Genomic DNA, 20,481 nt, shown 5'->3' on the forward strand with positions numbered 1-20,481 from the left:
ATATATTAAATTAATAAAATAATAACAATAATATAATATTTAGAGCTGTCAAAACTGGTAATCTGGCTCAACCCGGTTTGGCCCACCACGAATTGGTCACTGAGTGAGTCAATTAAACCCAACTCATTTATTAGCGAATCAGAAAAATTTGAACCCGGCTCGACCCACCATTAGTTGGTGGATAAATGGGTTGGTTCACTGATCCACTTAATTACAATTTTTTTTAAATAAAAAAAAAATTACAAAGTTTCTGTAATTCAAATCTAAACAAATTTCACTCCCAAATTTCACTCTCACACATGGATGTTTAATTAATTTTGAAAATATGAAACTTAAATAATTTCTTCATGCAAAAAATAATAATAAATATTTTTTTATAAAATTAAAATTAAATATTAATAAAATAAAATTAGGTAGGTGGGTTGGTAGACTAACCTGACCCACCACGGGTTCAACCTGCATGAACCAAGTTTAAATGAGTCGGATTAAAATCTGATCCGCATAAAAAAAATATAATTTTTTTCAAACCTAACCCGAACCCATGACCGACTGGATTTACCCACAGGTTGTAAGTATTTTGACAACTCGAATAATATTTTACATATTATTTTGATATATGACATTAAAATATATTATAGTGTAGGATCTAGTAATATTTAATAATTAGACCAATAAATATCTTCAATCATTTTATATCAATATTGAATGAGTTTTATTGAGGCATGTACACCACTTATTTAGGATTTGATTCTTCACGTTGTTACTTTAATATATAATGCATTTAATAAAATTATTTAATGATTCTGTCTTTTAGTCGAATTAGAATTTCATATAAGAATGTCCTCATTAGAGTTAAAATATTGAATTGTGTCATATTTGATGAATGACTATCTATGCATAAATATTGCAAAAAAATCTGCATCTGTCGATATTTTGAATAAAATTTCTGAGGAATAGTTGATATCCGCGAATATTTATTATCTATAACAGATAGATAATATTTTAATACTTGCTTATAAACAGGTTAGGTACATGTATTATACTATTTGTACGTGCGAATACAAGTCACTTGTAAAAAATAAAATTAAAAATTTAATTTATATTTTATTAAGTTAAATTTAATTAAAATTAATATTAATTTATATTATATAAGGTTAAATTTAATTAAAATTGAATTTTAATTTATATTTAATTTAATTTATATTATATTTTATATATTTTTTATATTTTTATTTAAATTTTATTTTAATAATTTATAAAAGTATATTTATTTTAAATATTCACAAATTTTAAATTATCTGTAAATATTTTTTAAACGGACATACATACATAGGATGAATTTTTTTATCAAATCAAATTATAGATAAACACTGTCCATGGTCCACCCGACATTTTTTTTATAGAGTTATAATATTGAATTGTGTCATATTTGATGACTGACTATCTACGTATGTTGTTGTAATTGTAAGTGTTTGATGACTAACTTTCCGCCTATGTTGTAAGCTGCAGAATTGGAATCAAGGGTCACATTTCACAGTCCCCTCGTACTTAAGCTACTACTTCTTCCATCATACATACAACCCTAATTAATTCAATTGACAACTTTTTTCTAAAAAATATTGAAAGATTGACAGGAAAAATGAAGAATATTCCTCTGATTCTAATGGGTTGTGGAGGAGTTGGTCGTCAGCTTCTCCAACACATTGTCTCGTGCCGTTCTCTTCACTCCACACAGGTAATGTCCCTTTAGATGGATTCTTATGTTTTCAAATTGTGTTTCAGTTTCCTATTTTATGTCATGGCTTTAAGCTGAAAAATGGCATCTTATTTGGGTTTCTGATATCCCATTTGTTTTTTGAACTTTTTTTTCTTTCTGGGGTTATTTGTGCGGGCTTTTGGCTTGTCTGCCAAATGAATCCAGTGATTGCGCTCCGTGTTTTTTTTTTTGACATTGATTAGAATGGGTATAGAAGAATGTGCACTTTCTGTTTAGTTGATTGATGTTTCAATTTGTTTATTTTGTTTGGGAGTTTTTATGCAGGGACTGTGCTTGAGAGTTGTAGGAGTTGGTGATAGTAAATCTTTGGTGGTGTCGGATGATTTGCTGCATAAGGGGTTGGACGATACCTTTTTGTTGCAACTTTGCCGGGTCAAGAGCGCTGGCGAATCTCTATCAAAACTTTGTGATTTTGGTTGATATCTATTCCTAATTTGTCTTCATGGTGATATGAAAATTTGTATTTTTTAGAATGTTTACTTGTGTTATTTAAAGGGGAATGCCGGGCGTTTGGGCATCCGGAGTCAGAAGGAAAGATCCTAGAGATTGCATCTCAACTTGGTAGAAAAACAGGTATATCCGGGGCTCTGTCTTGTTTGTCTTTCTTTTAAAAAATTTCATTTTTTAACCTTTGCATTGTTTGAAATGATTATTTTAGTCCTTGAACATATTGGCATCTGTTCAATGGTGAACTGAGAGTAGTCGGTGAGTGAATCAAGAACAAACTTAATAGTTATCTTGGGTGGGCTATATATGCACTGATCCGCATCAAAGAAGAACATCCACTTGGCCATTAACTTATAGCTATGTAAGCAATCATGCACCACCATGATCTGGTTATGGCAGTACCCATGAAGCCTCTTCTGCTGTTGTATCCTGCAACGCCCAATACCCCCAACATATTTAAGCCTTGAATTTTTATTGTGGACTGCGTTGCTTGCTAACTGTTATGGATTTTAAAATAAATTTGAAATGAGAGTGAACCTTCACAGCTTCATGCATTAAATCACTGAACAGCTATTTTGTTTATTATAGGTTTGGTGCTTGTGGATTGCTCTGCTAGCTTTGACACTGTTGTGGTGCTAAAGCAAGCAATTCATATGGGTTGTTGTGCTGTTTTGGCCAATAAGAAGCCTCTTACATCTTCAATGGTACAATCATCTTCATTATTTTATAACAATAGTTGAGATGAGAGAGGGTAAGGGGATATTTATCAAGTCAAGAAAGACTATTTCGATTTTCTTTTGCTTCTCTATGTAACCCTGGGTACTGATGTCCACATAATAAGAAAGAAAATATCCAGTATACTGGCTCCCAGTTATGGCCTTGTACGTGGTCATAAAGCTTAATAAACATTCTATGTGATCCTTAAACACTATAATATTTGTATTCTTATCCTTTTGTTTGGTTTCTGTCAAATTCCAACTGAATATGTCATTCTTAAATCACATTTTCATCCTTCAGGACATTAGTGCTCATGGCCCTTCTTTTTATCTTGATACTAATGCTCAAGTAAGAACTTACATGTATGTGTGCATCGCATCTTCTCCCATACTTCTTTAGGTTCTCCACCTTGTGGAAGCATGCTTTTTAGAATAATTGTGACAATCTTGACTTTTGGATTTTCATGGATTTCTTTAAATTCGAACAATTCTTCTACAGTTTGGAGCCAATCAACAAATTCTTTAGGTTGTAACTTGCCTTCAAAACGTGGAAGCTCCACCATAATATCATTACTTGAAATTTCTGTCTTCTAGAGCAACATTGCTATTGTATGAGGAATTACTCATCAGATTCTTCACCCAAACATTTTGTTTGTTCTATTAAATCTTGTTGAAGTTCAACAGTGGCTTGAACATGTTGAATTTGGCATCTCATTTCCTCCATCTCAATTTCATTATTAGGTCTTTGTCTCTTTTGTATTTTGTGGGTTATTATTGGTTTAAAGGGTAAAAGTGTAACAAAATTTTGAAATTTAGGGTTCAAATGGTAATTTGTAACAAATTGGGGTAAAGTGACTTTTGAAAAATATAATGCAAGGTTTACATGGTTTTGGAAACTCCATTATAAGCTTGTCCCATAACTCCCGAAACGTCCAAATTATCACCATTCACGACTGTATTTACATTTTCAGAATCAACATGGTACTAGAAATGTATAAATAGTATGAGGTTATAGTTTTAATTAGTGCATGTTCAAAGTTTCTGAAAATCCTAATTGGACGGGGCAATATTTTACTTTTTCATATTAAGGTTTCAAAAGATTTTGGTTTCTTCCTTCTCAGTAGTACGTATTTATGGTAGTTGTGCATGCTTCATCTAAACATATACCTCTTTTATGTAACAGGAGGATTTTAAGAAACTTTTCACGTATCCACGTCATATTCGGCATGAGTCAACCGTAAGTGATACTTATTTCTTTCCTTAAATACACATATCTCTCTAGCAGCACGTAGCACCATTATGACATTCGTGACAACATAGAAAATATTTACTGAAATGTGTATTTTCCACCAATTGTAATATAAAATGCAGCATTGCTGGTTTAATTTCTTTGGTTGGTTATGCTTTGTTGTTTTGAACACTGGTCTTATAGTAATCAAATCCAAGCCTTTAGAAGTTCTGAATGACTTGTATGGATCAACAATGTACAAGATGATGCTTTGCCTACATTTTTAAGCAAAATTTACCTTGATAAGAAAGGAAAATTAAATCCAGGGGAAAAGCCACATGATGTGTTTGCCGGCAGTAGATTGACGATTCATCCTCTCAATTATATTAAGAAGGGTAATTGGGTTGTGAGTAGTACTGTTGCCTGAAGTGTAGCCATTTCTTTTAATTATAGGGTTGCCTGAAGTTTTTGTCATCATCCCTGCCGCATCACCATTGCCATTGCGCTGTTGCCATCAATGGAGTTTTTGTCTTACCTTTCATTTTCATCTAGGAGAGGGCTAAGGAATTCCTATGATTTATTCTTGGCATTGTGATAGATACCAGAAATAAGGAAGCACACTATAGCTGAATATTCACTTTATTAGTAAAGAAAACAGATTGCGTATCCTAGAGAAGAGAATACAGATCTGTAAAGCAAGTAAAAAGTATCTCTAAACAGTTAGAGAGTGTCTAGTCTCTCCCAATTCCCCGCCAATTCTAGATCTCTCCCTCCCTCACTATCTTTCCACGCCTTATACCCATACAACGGAATCACTCCTTTCCTATTGTGCCAACTCAACAGTTTGTTACATGGAAGGATTCTTCTCATTCTTTCTCTTGCTATTTTGATCCCCCACTTTGCCATTCCTTCTTTATCTAACATAGACCTTAGATATTTTGGGTTTGAGCCTAACTATTTTCGGTTCCTATCACATTGCAACTTCACTAAGCAATGTTGATATTCCGCATTTGCCTAATGACAACTACCTTAATGGTAGGAATTATCTCCAATGGGCTCAATTTATTAAACAATGTTAAAGGGTACAGGTAGACTCAATCATATTGAAGGAAAGGCCATTTCCCCATATGTCCCTAATTTTCAGATTTGGGATAATGATGATTCATGAATCATTACATGGTTATCGGGATCCATGACTACAAAAATAAGTAGAAACTATATGTTTTACTCAGTTGGGAGGACCTTGCAACTACTTATTCTATGTGACAGGAGAATTGCTTTAAGCTACATGGAAAGGAGAAAGTTCTCAATCGTCTAGCGAAATTAAAAGGACAACCCTCAAGGAAAACTTATCAGGCATCTTTAGATTTTGAAAATCTTGGCAAAACACCTTCTTCCTCTTCACCTAAGGAAAGAATGTCTGCATTTCGTGTGGAGATTGAACATCTAAAATCTCTTATGGAGTGTATATGTAAGCCACCTTCTAGTATTTGCTCTCTAACCACGATTGGTAAGAACTCTAATTCTTCTTTTAATGTTTCTAAGACTTTATGTATGGATTCTTGGGTTGTAGACTCCGGTTCAACAAATCATATGACCCCTCATTCATCTCTTTTAACATCATATGTTTCTCTTTTTGATAAGCACATTGTTGTTGCCAATGGGAGCCATATCCCAATAAATGGACATGGAAATGTTTCTCTTTTGCCATTCATTAACCTTAAAGATGTTATTTATGTTCCAAAACTATCTAACAACCTTATTTCCATTTGAAAAAGCTTACTCATGACCTAAATTTTTCTATAACCTTCTTTTGCACTCATTGTGTTTTTCAGGATCTTGCCATGGAGAAGACGATTGGAGTTGTTAAGGAATAGGGAGGGTTGTATTTCTTTAACAACTTGGAAACTCAGAATAGTATCGGTAGGCAAACAACTACCTCTTGTCTCTAGTCTGGCACTTCTTTTGAGTCCTCTCAAATTTGGCTTCTCCATCATCGTCTAGGACATCCATCCTTTTCTATTTTATAGTCTATATTCCCTTCCTTGTTTACCAAAGAGTTCGTTGAATCATTTAAATGTGATGTATGTCAAATTGCAAAGCACCATCGTTTTGATTTGGTTCATTCTGATGTTTGGAGGCCTGCATCAAGCTCTAGTGTATCTTGTCGCTTTTATTGATGATTGTACTTGAGTTATAGATTCTTCCATATGATAAAAACACAATTTGAAAAGTTGATCAAAAGTTTGCGTTTTGATAATGATAAGGAATATGTAAATCATGACATGTGTACATTCCTTTCTGATAATGGTGTTGTTCATGAATTCACATGTGTGGACATACAACAACAAAATGGCATTGTTGAGAGAAAAAAATAGGCATCTTCTTGAGGTCACACAAAGACTTCTTTTGCAAATATGTCCTTAAATCTTATTGGGGAGAGGTTGTCCTTAGTGTTGCCTATCTTATTAACAAATTACCCTCACAGGTTTCTAAATGGTCTGAGTCCCACTGGGTCCATCTCTTCCTTGTATCTATCTCTTGCTTTTCTTTCTAGTCTTCATAGTCGGGTGTTTGGATGTTTTGTGTTTGTTCATATTTATAGTCAATTCCGTGGAAATTTAGATCCTAAAATTGTTAAATGCATATTCATTGGTTATGCATCTAATAAAAAGGGATATCATTGTTACAATCCTCCAAGTCAAAAGTTTTTTACCTCCATCAATGTTACTTTTGATGAAACTAAATCTTTTTACACGCCTCAACTTTAGGGGGAGAGTTCTTTTGAAGTTGAGTCTTTTGAATCTCTTGAGTCATCTTTTGTACCTTTCATATAGGAGCCATCTCATTTTGATACTACTCTTGGTACTTCTAGTACTTCTTCAGAAACATCTTGTATGGATGTCTCTAAAGTTGCTCATAAAAATTCCGAGCTAAGGTCAATTACATAATCTAGTCTTCTAGAGAGTTTTTTCCATATACAATACAACAAAAGCGACCTAACTTGATCAAAGTACAACTCCAATCGTCTGAGCCAAGGTAAGTACTCCTTCTATCGACACCCTTGAACCTTTGAAAAATTCTTTGTATAGTACTTGTGATCCTGACCTTGATGCCCTGCCCATTGCTTTGAGAAAAGGAACTTGGTCTTGTACCAAGTATCCTTTTTCTCATTGTGACTGCTAAACACCTTTTTGTGCAACACTAGAGTTTACTCGCTGCCATTGATGCAATTAGAGTCCCTACATCTGTTCAAGAAGCATTGAAGGATGATAATTGGATTCAACCCACGAATGAAGAGATGGGTGCCTTAGAAAAGAACCGAACATGGGAAATTGTTGACAAGCCACTAGATAAAAAGTCAGTAGGATGCAAATGGGTTTATAGTCTAAAGTATAAATCTGATGGCACATTAGACCATTACAAAGCAAGGTTAGTTGCCAAAGGATATACCCAGACTTATTGTGTTGATTATGAGGAAACATTTGCTCTTGTGGAAAAGATGAATACAGTTAGAATCATTCTCTCATTGGCTGATTATTTTGGTGGGGAAATGCAATTATTTGATGTGAAAAATGCTTTTCTGCATGGACATTTAGAAGAAGTATACATGAAAATTCCTCGAGGTTTTGGGTCTATTGAAGGAGGGAATAAAGTGTGCAGTTTGAAGAAAGATTTGTTTGGGCTCAAGCAGTCATCTCGTGCTTGGTTTGGTAGATTCACTTAGGCTATGATCTCCATGGGGTATGACAGAGTCAAGGTGACCTTACCCTGTTTATTAATCATTCCTTAGAAGGTAAACTTACTCCACTCTTAGTCTATGTTAATGATATGATTGTTGCAGGAGATGATCAACTTGAGAAACAAATCTTGAAAGGAAAGCTTGTTGCTGAATTTGAATTGAAGGATTTAAGAAAATTGAACTACTTTCTTGGAATAAAAGTAGTTTACTTGAAGAAAGGCATCTTTATCTCTCAATGAAAGTATGTTATTGATCTCTTCAAAGAAACAAGTATGATTAGTTGCAAGGCCACTAAAGTTCCTATAGAACAAATCGATAGAATTGGAAGTGATGAAGACAGTTCCACTGTAAATAAAGGCCAATATCGCGAAACTCATCTACTTAGCTCAGAGTAGACTAGACATAGCCTATGGTGTGAGTGTCTTTAGTCAATTCATGCTTATCCAAGGGAGAGACATTTACAAGCTGTAAATAAGACCTTTTAATATTCGAAGACAAGTCCAGAAAGGGGATTACTATTTAAGAGGAATGAAAAATTAAAAATAGAAGTGTATACAGATGCAGATTATACAGTTTCTGTCATAGATAAGAAATCCACTTCAGGATGTTGCTTGTTCTTGGGTGGAAATTTTGTACTTGGAGTAGTAAGAAACATGTTGTTGCAAGGTCTACACTTTGCTATAGAGAAATTGGATAGGGGTCTTATCACTACTTCCTACATCCCATCTGGACTTCGATTAGTAGACCTATTCACAAAAGGTCTTCCCACTAAGCTATGTCATGATCTCATATGCAGGCTGGGAATGATAGATATCCTTTCACCAATTTGAGGGGGAGTGTTGTTAGTTGGATATTAAATGCAATACTAAAAGTTGTTGATAGGATATTAAATGTATTACTATAAATTGTTAGAGGTTGTTAGAATATTCTTTAGATCTCTTGTAATTTTTACTTTAGGATTTGAGTTCTCTATATATGAGTTGATGTACTGATCCAAATCAATTAACAAAAATAAGAATCTTCTTTCTTTCAAATTAATCCTTCAAGTGGACACAACATAGATTTGGAGGGTGCCTGTCATATTCTTATTTGATGCAATTGAATTATATTGATGAACTACTACTGAATTGGTAATTGTATTTTTAAAGGTAGGAGCTGGTCTTCCTGTAATAGCATCCTTGAATCGCATAATCTGTTCTGGTGATCCTGTTCATCAAATTATTGGTAGTTTGAGTGGTATATATCTTTTACGATCCTATAGTTACATATTACTTTTTGGTTTTCCAACATGCATTCTTAGTACAAAATTAACGTTTTTGGTACATTCTATGTTACTTGCTCTTATTAGGGACATTGGGGTATGTAATGAGTGAGGTTGAAGATGGAAAGCCGCTCAGCCAAGTTGTTAAAGATGCTAAAAGTCTGGGGTATACTGAACCAGGTTACTGCTTTGAAATTGTTATTGATATGTGAAATTGGTTAATCTATGTAATAGCTAATTTCTACCCGTGAACCATATGAATATGGGGATGTTGTCAGTATTATTACTTGCTTTGGCTTGTACTTGTGACACTACACTAGTGTTTGACCAAATTATTAATATAAATAGGACTTGGGTCCGAATTTTTTGTATTGCATCATCAACACACCATATCAATCTAAATGTTATTCTCACATTTCTTTTTCCCCACCTAAATCTTATAATTCCAATGCTTTTATAACATTTGAATGTATCATGTTTCCATCAGCTGGAGAAATTTTATTGCTGCCAGAACACAGGGAATATGTGGAGAAGTTGTTAGGCAGTTAAAGGTTTACGTGAGGAGGAATAAGAAGGAAGAAAATTAAGGGTGGGAAAAGAAGTTAGTTGTTAGTAGAGAGAGAGTATAAATAATAACAAAATAGGTGGAGAGAGGATTATCAGATATTTTTGCCTTTTGGGTAGAGACTGGACATATTTTTCAGTGGAGAAAGGGAGGTTTCCTTGGGGATACTTACTTGTAATTCTATTTTCCATACTTTACAAAATTAATAAAATACACATACATACATTTATCTTCTACTGTTTGAGTGTTGTTTGAGAAGAGAATCATATGTTACGGTTCTTGTGTAAAGGAACCTAACAAAAGTACGTAGGGAGGATTGTCATATGGTTTAAATCTCCTAAGTCTAAAATCCAATAGTGAGTAAAGATTCTTGTGGCAAGATCTAATGCAAAAGTAGAATATAGAGCTATGGCCTTAGTCACTTGTGAACTTGTTTGGTTTAAGCAATTGCTTAGAGAGTTACAATTTGGAGATGTCACTAAAATGACACTTATATGTGACAATCAAGTGACTCTTCATATTAGTCAGGGGCAACAACTATGGAGAAATTGAAGAGGGCAGTAACCACAACTCCTGTCTTAGCCTTACCAGATTTTTCGAAAATATTCCATGTTGAATGTGATGCATCGGGAAAAGGAATAAGGGCGGTTCTATCCCAGGACAAGAGACCAATAGCCTACTTTAGCAAGGCATTGTCAGAAACATCCCTTACCAAATCCGTGTATGAAAAAGAGTTGATGGCTTTGGTGTTAGCCATCCAACACGGGTGGCCATACCTTTTGGGCCAGAGGTTTACGGTCTATATCGATTAAAGGAGCCTCAAATACCTTTTAGAAGAACGCATTACCACTCAAAACTAGCAAAATTGGTTAGCTAAGCTGTTGGGATATGAGTTTGACATCATATATCGGATGGGAGCATCAAATAGGGTGGCAGACAGACTATCGCAAAAAGGGGGAGAATTGGAGGAATTGGAGGAAGGGCATAAAGCACTGCAGGAAATCACTAGACCTATATGGCCAGAGTCCCAAGAGATATTGGAGGAGGTTGAGGGCGACCTAGGATTGAAGAAGATTATGGAAGAAGTTAAGGAGGATCCAAATTCCCACCCTGCTTACATGATAGAGAATGGGAGACTGCATTACAAAGGGCGACTAGTGCTCTCTGCCAGATCAGGGTGGATACCCAAGTTATTTTCAGAATTCCACAACAGTGACAGGAGGCCACTCTGGGTTGTATAGAACTTATAGGAGAATTGCCTAATCCCTTTATTGGGTAGGTATGAAGAAGATTGTGACAAATTTTGTGGCTGCATGCTTGGTATGTTAGCAACCTAAATACCTTGCTTCATCTCCCCAAGGCCTACTCTAGCCCTTACCTATTCCCAAGCTATTTGGGAGGAAGTTAGCATCGACTACATAGTGAAGTTGCCGAAGTTGCAAGGTTATGATACAATTTTGGTGGTGGTAGATCGATTGAGTAAATATGGACACTTTATACCCATTAAGCACCCATATACGGCTAAGACAATAGCGGAAATTTTTGCAAGGGAGATAGTTCGACTTCATGGCATTCCTGTTTCAATTGTGAGTGACAGGGATGCTACTTTTCTGAGCATCTTTTGGAAGGAATTATTCAAAAGACAGGGAACACAGCTGCGGATGAGCACTGCGTATCACCCCGAGACCGATGGGCAAACAAAAGTGCTCAATTGGATGCTGGAAACGTATTTACGTTGCTTTAGTTCTGAGCAGCCCAAAGCGTGGAGTTCGGTGCTACCTTGGGCGGAATACTGGTACAATACCAGTTATAAGGGGCATCCAAATGCACCCCTTTTGAGATGGTTTATGGGAGATTACCACCTATCTTGACGAGGTTTGATGGCTCTAGTAAGAGGTCCAATATGATTCCTTGATGGTCTTCCATCAAGGTTTGTACCGGGTGAGACTATGGTGGAGATCGTGGCTCAAGACCTACAAATGCGTGATGAAGCTTTAAAGCAGCTAAGATACCATTTAGCTAGGGCTCAAGACAGAATGATTCAGTACGCTAACAAAAAGAGAAAGAAATCCAATATAGAGGAAGGGGACTGGGTTTTTCTCAAAATCAGACCTCATAGGCAGGTCTCTATGCCTACAAGACTGCATCCCAAACTGTCAGCACACTATTTTGGCCCTTTTATAGTACTCAAGCAAGTGGGGCAGGTGGCTTTTCATTTGCAACTAGCAGAGACCGCCAGAATACACACTGTATTTCATGTGTCCCAGTTGAAATTGGCTGTGGGGACACCAGGTGGAGGGAGAATTACCTGAAAAATTATAGGTGGAGGGGCCTATCTGCAAGCCACTCAAGGTGTTGCAGAAGCGCGGAAAACAACAGCAAGGAGAGGAGATTCCTCAAGTTTTGATTCAGTGGCAGGAAGGAGGTCTAGAGGGAGCAACGTGGGAGGATGAATCGATGATCAGATGACAGTTTCCCAAATTCAACCTTGAGGACAAGGTTGTTCTTGGGGTGGAGGGTAATGATAGCGCTCTAAAGGTGTATGAAAGGAAAAAGAAAATAATAGCGGGAAGGGCTGTTATCAGTTAGGGTAGTTTTTCTATAAATAGGGGAGTTAGTTGTACAAGAGGTTTTTGAGTTTTGAATTTGTAAAGTTTAGACTGGATCATTGTTCCAGTGGAGGAAGGAAGACTTCCTTGGTGTAATTCTTGGATGATTCATTCATTTTATAGCAATAAAATACATTCTTTTTGCTGCTTCTGTGAGTGTTGGTGTGTGAGGAGTGCATTGTTAGACTTCTTGATCAAAGAAGCCTAACAGTTACCACCCGAGTCTATAGGGTAGATTAAGGCCAACATAGTTTGCAAGCTGGGAAAGCACCATATAGGTTGAAACCATCACCTAGAACATATGGTTTGGAAGATTCACTTAAGTTATAATAAGCTTTAAATACAAACATAGCCAAGGGAACCACACAATTTATCAGGCATTCTCATTCAAGGGGAGTAACAATTTTATTGGTCTATGTGGATAATATCATTCTCATTGAAAATGATGAATAGAAACAAAGGTTGAGCCAGTGCCCTGTGAAGAGTTTGAAATCAAGGCTTTAGGAAAGTTAAAATACTTTTTGGGAATTGAAGTAGCCTATTCCAAGAAAGGGATCTTCATATCTCAATAAAAATACGTTACTGAATTACTACAGGAAATATGATAGGATACATGGGAAAGGACCTAATGGGTTAGACTAGAAGGGGAGGAAGTCTATAAATAAGACCCGGTTTGTGTCAAGGAGGATCATCGAGTATTTTGTAAAGTCAGGCTTATTGCTTGTAGAGAGGGGTTATGCCCTCAACCCAGGGAGGTTATGCTCCCATGTCCTTGTACAGATCCATTCTTGTCTGAATAATACAGTTCTTTCATCATCTTCTATACTGTTCATATTGTTGTGAGAGTGAGAACGATTAGGTTCAATAATTAGGAACCTATCAAAATAGGTAAATTAGCTTGCTAACCGGCAGCTAAACCTATTAATTCAAATATAAGGTTGGGAAGTGCAGATGATGATGTTGCATGGATAAAAAAAATGTACCAGAGACTTTTGGGGAGACCTATTTATCTTTCTCACACTAGATTTTATATTCCTTTTGCTATGAGTCTAGTCAGACGATTTATGCGTAGACTAAGGGAAGCACATTTACAAGCTACTCCTAGACCTATCCAGTATTTAAAAGGGACACAAGAAAGATGAACTTTGTTCAAAAGAAACAAGAATGCTATTGTTGAAGCATATATTGATTTTGATTATGCAGGTTTAGTTATGGATAGGAAGTTAACTATTGGATATTGCACCTTCCTTGGTGGAAATCTAGTAACTTGGAATACTGAAAAAGTGTGATAACTATATCTAGTGTCGAAATAGAATTTCGAGCAATGGTGAAAGAATATGTGATCTTTTATGGTTGAAGATTATATTAGAATACTTTAATATAAAGTAGGATGAGCCTGAGGTTATATTGTGACAATAAATCACAACCCTGTATAACATGATATAGCTAAACATATTGAAGTGGAGAATCATTTTATCAAAGAAAAGCTTGATAATAGCTTGATTTGCACCCTATATGTGCCTACTTAAGGGAAACTTACAGACATACTCACAGGGTTGAACAATAGTAGCGTTAGAGAGAATTATATCCAAGTTGGGAATGGAGAAAACTTATTCACCAGCTCAAGGGGAAGTGTTTTTCATAAGATTTAGATTTTTTTCTTGTTGAGATATTTTACTAAGTTTAAGATTTTATCCCTATTTGTTTCAATTTTGTATATTATTGTATTTTGGTTTTATTAATTCCACAATCTCAAGGGAGAAATTATTTTCTTCTAATTTTGAGATAAGCAACTATTATCATCTTTTGTGTGAAAAAAGCTATTAACACAGTGAAGTATATTCTTAGGTTGTTCTCATGATTAGTCTTCATGTTTAGTGTTGTAATTAGAGGAAATGTCTATAGAATCTTCTTAATTAGAAAAAATATCTATAGAATCTTCCTAATTAGAGAAAATATTTGTAGAATCTTCTAGATTATTTTTCAATATATTGTTTCCTTATTTTCCTTTTTTAGAAGGTGAAATTGCTACAAATAGAGGTATAAGGAGAATGTAACTGATATGAATGAAAGCAATTCTCTTTTTCAAGTTTTAGGTTATTAACATCGATTTTGTGTGAAAACATCTGTCGACGTTATGAAGTATATTCTTAGGTTATTGTCATGACTAATCTTCATGTTTTTGCTCGTTCCTTCCTAAGCTTTGTTTGGTAATTGCAAAATAGTTAGTTAATAATAATTTGACTTTCATGTTTTGAATAGTTAATAATTATTTATCTATACATGCTATCTTGTTGCAGATCCACGTGATGACCTTGGTGGAATGGATGTTGCTAGAAAGGTTCGTGTAGTTTGCTTTACCTTGAAGATTAATTTTGTAGCTATTTCTGATCTGTATAAAAGCTTATAATGTGTTACAGTAAACAAAAAATGTTTTTTGGACTCGCAAGGATACTGTACATTACTGCAGCCTGCATATATAATGTCCATTTTGGTCACCAATGAACGATGTCCATTCTTTTTTAATAGGCAGTGTTATCAATATCGGATTGCTGTTTTATAGCAGCATGCCAAAAAGTATACCGTACAAATATAGCAGATGCCATTGCCAATTATGGTGGAAGGCATTGGCATGCTAAAAACAAATACAATATTATTTTTGTCAAGAAGCACACCGTGAATTTAGGTTTTATTTAGGAAAATTTATATTTATCTTTTATTCTGTTTGTTTGGTCAGATTTGATTATGAATTTAATATTAGGAGATTGTAACAAGAATAAAATTCCATAATTATAGGGATTTATTCTCTCTAGGATTGTTTACTGTTTTATTTTTTAATTTCTGTTTTTATCTAAGAAAACATGTATAAATATAGGTCAGCTGATCTATTAATTGTGAGTGAATAAAGAAATTCTTCCCTTCTAAATTTAAGAATTTTAAATAGTGAATTTTTAGGATACGAATGTCCTAAATATCTCCATAGTACTTAGAAGGGAATATCTTTAGAATTTTTCTGTTCATTTCACCTTATTCTTAATACCTTATTTATTTGAAAGTGTTTGAATCTTTCAATTAAAGATGATAAGAATGTAATTGATGTGCATAAATAAAACAATTCTTTATTTCCTTATATAGTCCAAATTGATACCCAAGCTCATCTTGAGAGCTTTGGTTATGCTGTGGTGTAAAATTAACAATTAAAAAACAGTTAGAGTACTTAGAGCTTGAGTTATTTTCTTATCTTTTCACCATGAGTTGTAGTTTTCCTTGATGGTCTTCCAGTCTCAAAACCAAAGAGACCACAACCATTCTTATAAATTGGTAAGTCAGAATCTTTTGTTGCACATCTCTATAAACACCAACCTCTACGAGCAATCATACAACCATACAGAAAAGTGGATTTTAACCTTAGTTCAATTTCCCAAAACCAACTTATATAGTGATGTTTGCATTTATTTATGTACAATAATTTGGTCATATCTCTAGTTGATGTGAAATATTCAATACACTTTGTTATGACAGCAGGTCAGAAAACTGGTACCGGTTTTTGCCATGGCCGAAATTTGGGAACACTGACTGTTAGCATTAAATACCTAGAGATGTTAGCATTAATTACCTAGATAGTCCCGAAGTAATTTTCTTCTATAAATAACATGTTCAACTGAGAGATAATTAATCTCTTAAGCTATTTTTCTCATATTTTTAATCTTAAGTCTGTAATTTGATTATATCCCTAATCGATGTGGATCTACAAGGCATCCATTAATAACCTCCAAATCGTAATTTAATTTTAGGTTGACATAAGGGTTTAATAGGTGAACAGCCGCATGCAATGGTTGATGAAGCTGAAAAATTTCATCTATATCCATAAGTGCTAACATATCTTTATACTCATTCTTGTTGGAAGTTTTAATAATTGCTTCTTTTTGCTTTCTCCATTGCTTCATATAGTCCATAGCTGCTTTTCTTTCCCCATGAATAAGGCAAAATTCTTGAACAAAGAGTAGTCATGGCTTTGAGAGTAAGAAAACATGATTCCAAATTGGAAGCATAAGGACAATTTTTGTTGCTTCCCTTCCCTTGGCTTCTTTCGCCAACTTTGTTCTTTGCCATAATCTGGTTGTGAAGCTATAACTGTGACATAATTTGCGCCCAGCATGGTCCACCATAAAAAATTCACCTTGCCACCACCTTGATTGGTGGCCAAAGGGATTTTTGCCACTGCTTGTGCCATGACAACCTTTTAATAAAGCTGATAGTAGGCATATCAATTAATTCTTGTAAAAAGAAATAAGTTTTCACTTGCCTAGATTTGTAAAATTCATGCGTGTCCATTTGATGATTTTGGTTATGAAAAATAGTGGTATTGTAAAAGTCTATACACTTTGTGCAGCTGGTGCAGGAGAAATGAATGTTAATTTCACAATGATATTACAATAATGTTGGTCGTTTGTTGTTTTTGAATTATGAATGATATAATTTGCTAATGCTAATTTTCTTTGTTTGTGCCAATATTAAGACAGGCATTAATTCTTGCTCGAATACTTGGCCATCAAATTAATCTAGATAGCATTCAGGTTTGGATTTGCAATTGTATATTCAACTTTCCTGTCCCTTGCTTTTCTCTTTGTGTATCAGCTTTTCTCCCTATGTTATAAGTTTGTTATATTTTTTTCTATATGTAACAGATTGAGAGTTTGTATCCCAAAGAAATGGGACCTGATATAATGACCGTTGAAGACTTCTTGGACCGAGGACTCTCGTTGCTAGATAAAGATATTCAAGCTAGAGTTGAGAAGGCAGCTTCAAATGGAAATGTTCTGCGCTATGTCTGTGTGATCGAGGGTTCAAGGCATCTTTTTTAATCCTCTCTTCGTATTTTGTCTTCAATCATGCATTCATTTCACACCTTTTTCACATTTTTTCTCCATTTTTCAATTCACTCTAGTGTTCATTGTTTGCAATTATTCACATTCAATATCGTGTTTCCTTTTCTACTATTTCGTAGGTGTGAAGTTGGTATTCAGGAGCTACCAAAAAATTCTCCCTTGGGAAGACTAAGGGGAAGTGATAACGTGGTAAGCTTCTTTTATTTTCTTTATGTTGTGTTGTGCATTTTTAAATAGGATTCTTTTCTAAATGTTTCGTGACACTTTATGCTTTCATCCTGAATCTTAGCTTTGCTACATTGCAACCGTTCAAGAATACACAAACTCAAGGAAACTTATCAGTAAACACTATATAAGTGTGAAAGTCTGCTTCTGAGTTATTAACATTACGACACATAGTAAAAAACATGAATAGGCACGAATGAATAGGAGAAGAACAAAACAAATACTCAAAACAGAACAACTAAAAGAAAGGAAAAGGATGGAGAGACTTAGAATAGAAAAAGAGTATCACCAGAAGATGGATTACATAAATGATGAATTTTACTCAAAATTTACGGAAATTGGTAAATTTTAAAAAATTTACACAAATGGATAAATTGTGTTTACAAGACTTCATAATTGAAAAGTTGTGTTTACAAGACTGAGCTTGAATTTTGGGCTTTGTCTTGTATCACCTTTTGTTTGTTTCTTCTCACCTTTCCTTGATTTTTTTTTCTTTGGCCCAACACAATATACATGCAAATGGACGTGTAAAGAGACCCAATTAAACTTATTTACTAATTATACCTAAGAAATAAATCTTAGAGAGTAAAAGTCCAAGAAATACAAAATAAAGAAGAAAGGAAGTGACAACTATTTTGACACTTCTTGTAAGACTTCAAGAAATAGAGTATTACTCTTTTTTATTATTATTATTATTATTCATGTACTCATCGTATATTCTGTATAATTTTGTGTTGATACAAATAACAGTTGGAAATATACACTAGATGCTATAGTAAACAACCACTGGTTATTCAAGGTGCTGGAGCCGGAAATGACACAACTGCTGCGGGTGTTCTTGCTGATATCGTGGATGTTCAAGATTTATTTTCTTGAAGGGAAAAAATTTTGTATTCTGATTAGAGAAAGTAGAAGGTATAACTGCTACTGATTTTCCCTGGAAAGCTGCTGCAAATGTGGGTTCATAATGCTGAACCATATACAGATGGAGTTGAGTTTGCATTTTGTTTGTCTTAAAAGGAAAAGCATCATGACTATTGGAGAATTTTAATTATTAGTTTGAATAACACAATACTAATTCAAAGATGGCAAATTCAAAAAGATTTTAGTCTTTACTGTGATTTTTTTACACTTTTTTAATATTTTTAAGAATTATTTATGTATTTTTATATGAGAATATGTCAATTTAAAATGTTCACTCTGTATATGCTGTTACATTGTGTGTCTTTTCATATTAAATCATTGAGAATATTATACTTTCTTCATTATGATATATATATTAATGTGGATAGGGATATACTAGTTATCAAGTTTACTATCAAGTTTAAGTCGGATTTCTAAAAGATTTTTCTTCTTAGTACAATCTTAATTATATATTTTATTATATTGTATTTGAGAAAACATAAAAACTCAATTTCGTTAAATCAAATAACTTTTGAGACATACAAGTGATATATTTTACTTCTTTTCAGTATTTTATGTATTAATTATTTTATTCACATGATATATATAAATTTTATGTGTTCAATCATGTAAACCCTTTTATGGTAAATCCTTTTCACATTGAACTATTGATATTATTAACTTTGTTTATTGTGATTTTTATATTTTGTACAGAAATTATTTAATTAATATTTTAAACGGTAAGGTAGTGAGTACTAGTGTAGATACGAGTGTGTACCTATTATCTGATCGGATAAAACAAAAGTTCTATACTAGTAATGATCATTGTCATTTCTATGACAAATTATGAGAAACTACATCGTTATCATTTCTTCTTTACGAATTATTCACATGAGGGGATTGGAAGTCTACATCGGCAGAGATAAGGCTAATTTATAATATATAAATGTGTGCAGACCTCACCTTACAAGTTGGTTTTGTGGAGTTGAGTTAAGTCTAAAACTCACTTCTAACATGGTATCAGAGCCTGCTTAGAGCCTATCCTAGCGATATTTGTTGGACATATTGTTCCACTCGCTATTGGGCCGTTAACGGACCACCCATTAATATATAGCCTCACGCTCGAGATGTATATACCTCAGCGTGAGGGGGGTGTGTTGGAAGTCCCACATCGACTAGAGATAAAGTCAATTTATAATATATAAGTAAGGTGTAGACCTCACCTTACAAGCCGATTTTGTGGAGTTGAGTTAGGCCTAAAACCCACTTCTAACAGGGATAATCTAAGATAATGAGGTACACTTACACTTATTCACAAACACATTCCGAAGATGATTCAAAGCTCTTTTATCCTCTAAACACAAGTAAAATCACAGTAGAAAAATAAAGTATGGTACAAAATGTTCCATTCATACATAAGGTATAAAATCTTACCAAAGACACCTCAATCATGAGAGATTTAATTTATACTACACCTTTTCTTACTTTAGGAAACATTAAACATTAAACTAGACCGTAGGTACATAAATGTTGCATAAACATAGTAAAGACTATCATTTTACAAACGTGGCTTAAGAATTACCAAAGGCAATAGTTGGTTAAGTGTTGATAATGATGTCATGTTTGTCTAAGTGTTAACTTTAAAATATGTGGGTTAAACATTGAAAATGTGACCTAAAATAAACTAAAAAATTCAAATTATCCTAATATTGAATTTATCAAAGTCAATAACATTTCAATTTAAGCATTGAAACAAATTCTCTACTCAGATCCTTTATCCTAAGCTTTTATAAAAAAATTTATAAATAATATCCCTTGTATTAAACGTTTATGTTCAAAGTAATTTTCAAAACTAAGTAACATGATTATTCCAATAATTGAAAATTTAAAGTCAAGGTATTCAATAATAATCAAATGTAATCAAATGTGATAAAAACAAGGTTTAATACATCATTTGGTCCCTAGTTTTGGGGGTTTTGTTCAAAATGATCCCACATTTGGAAAAAGTTCACTAAGGTCCCATATTTTATTAAAAGTTGTTCAATATGGTCTTTTTGGCAGACGACATTAAATTCTTAACGGAGCAGATGCTAGCGTGACAAACTTTTAGTGAGCTGTT

General features: G+C 34.0%; 1 protein-coding gene across 2 annotated transcripts; it reads left to right on the forward strand.

The window, feature by feature from the left end:
* The first annotated feature begins 1,444 nt into the window (after window positions 1-1,444).
* Window positions 1,445-18,560, forward strand: LOC106775979 (homoserine dehydrogenase). Of its 2 annotated transcripts, XM_022787331.1 has the most exons (13): window positions 1,463-1,552; window positions 1,635-1,735; window positions 2,042-2,192; window positions 2,273-2,350; window positions 2,813-2,928; window positions 4,124-4,177; window positions 9,059-9,146; window positions 9,259-9,351; window positions 14,646-14,686; window positions 16,869-16,922; window positions 17,034-17,197; window positions 17,354-17,423; window positions 18,210-18,560. In XM_022787331.1, exons 2-13 carry the CDS (start codon window positions 1,640-1,642, stop codon window positions 18,333-18,335), a joined length of 1,131 nt encoding a protein of 376 aa, XP_022643052.1. In that variant the 5' UTR covers window positions 1,463-1,552; window positions 1,635-1,639; the 3' UTR covers window positions 18,336-18,560. The 2 variants fall into 2 exon arrangements, with proteins under 2 accessions (XP_022643051.1, XP_022643052.1); XM_022787330.1 differs by having other exon boundaries at window positions 1,445-1,735.
* The last annotated feature ends 1,921 nt before the right edge of the window (window positions 18,561-20,481 follow it).

This window comes from Vigna radiata, chromosome 10 (assembly GCF_000741045.1).
Source record: "Vigna radiata var. radiata cultivar VC1973A chromosome 10, Vradiata_ver6, whole genome shotgun sequence".
NCBI lineage: Eukaryota > Viridiplantae > Streptophyta > Magnoliopsida > Fabales > Fabaceae > Vigna > Vigna radiata.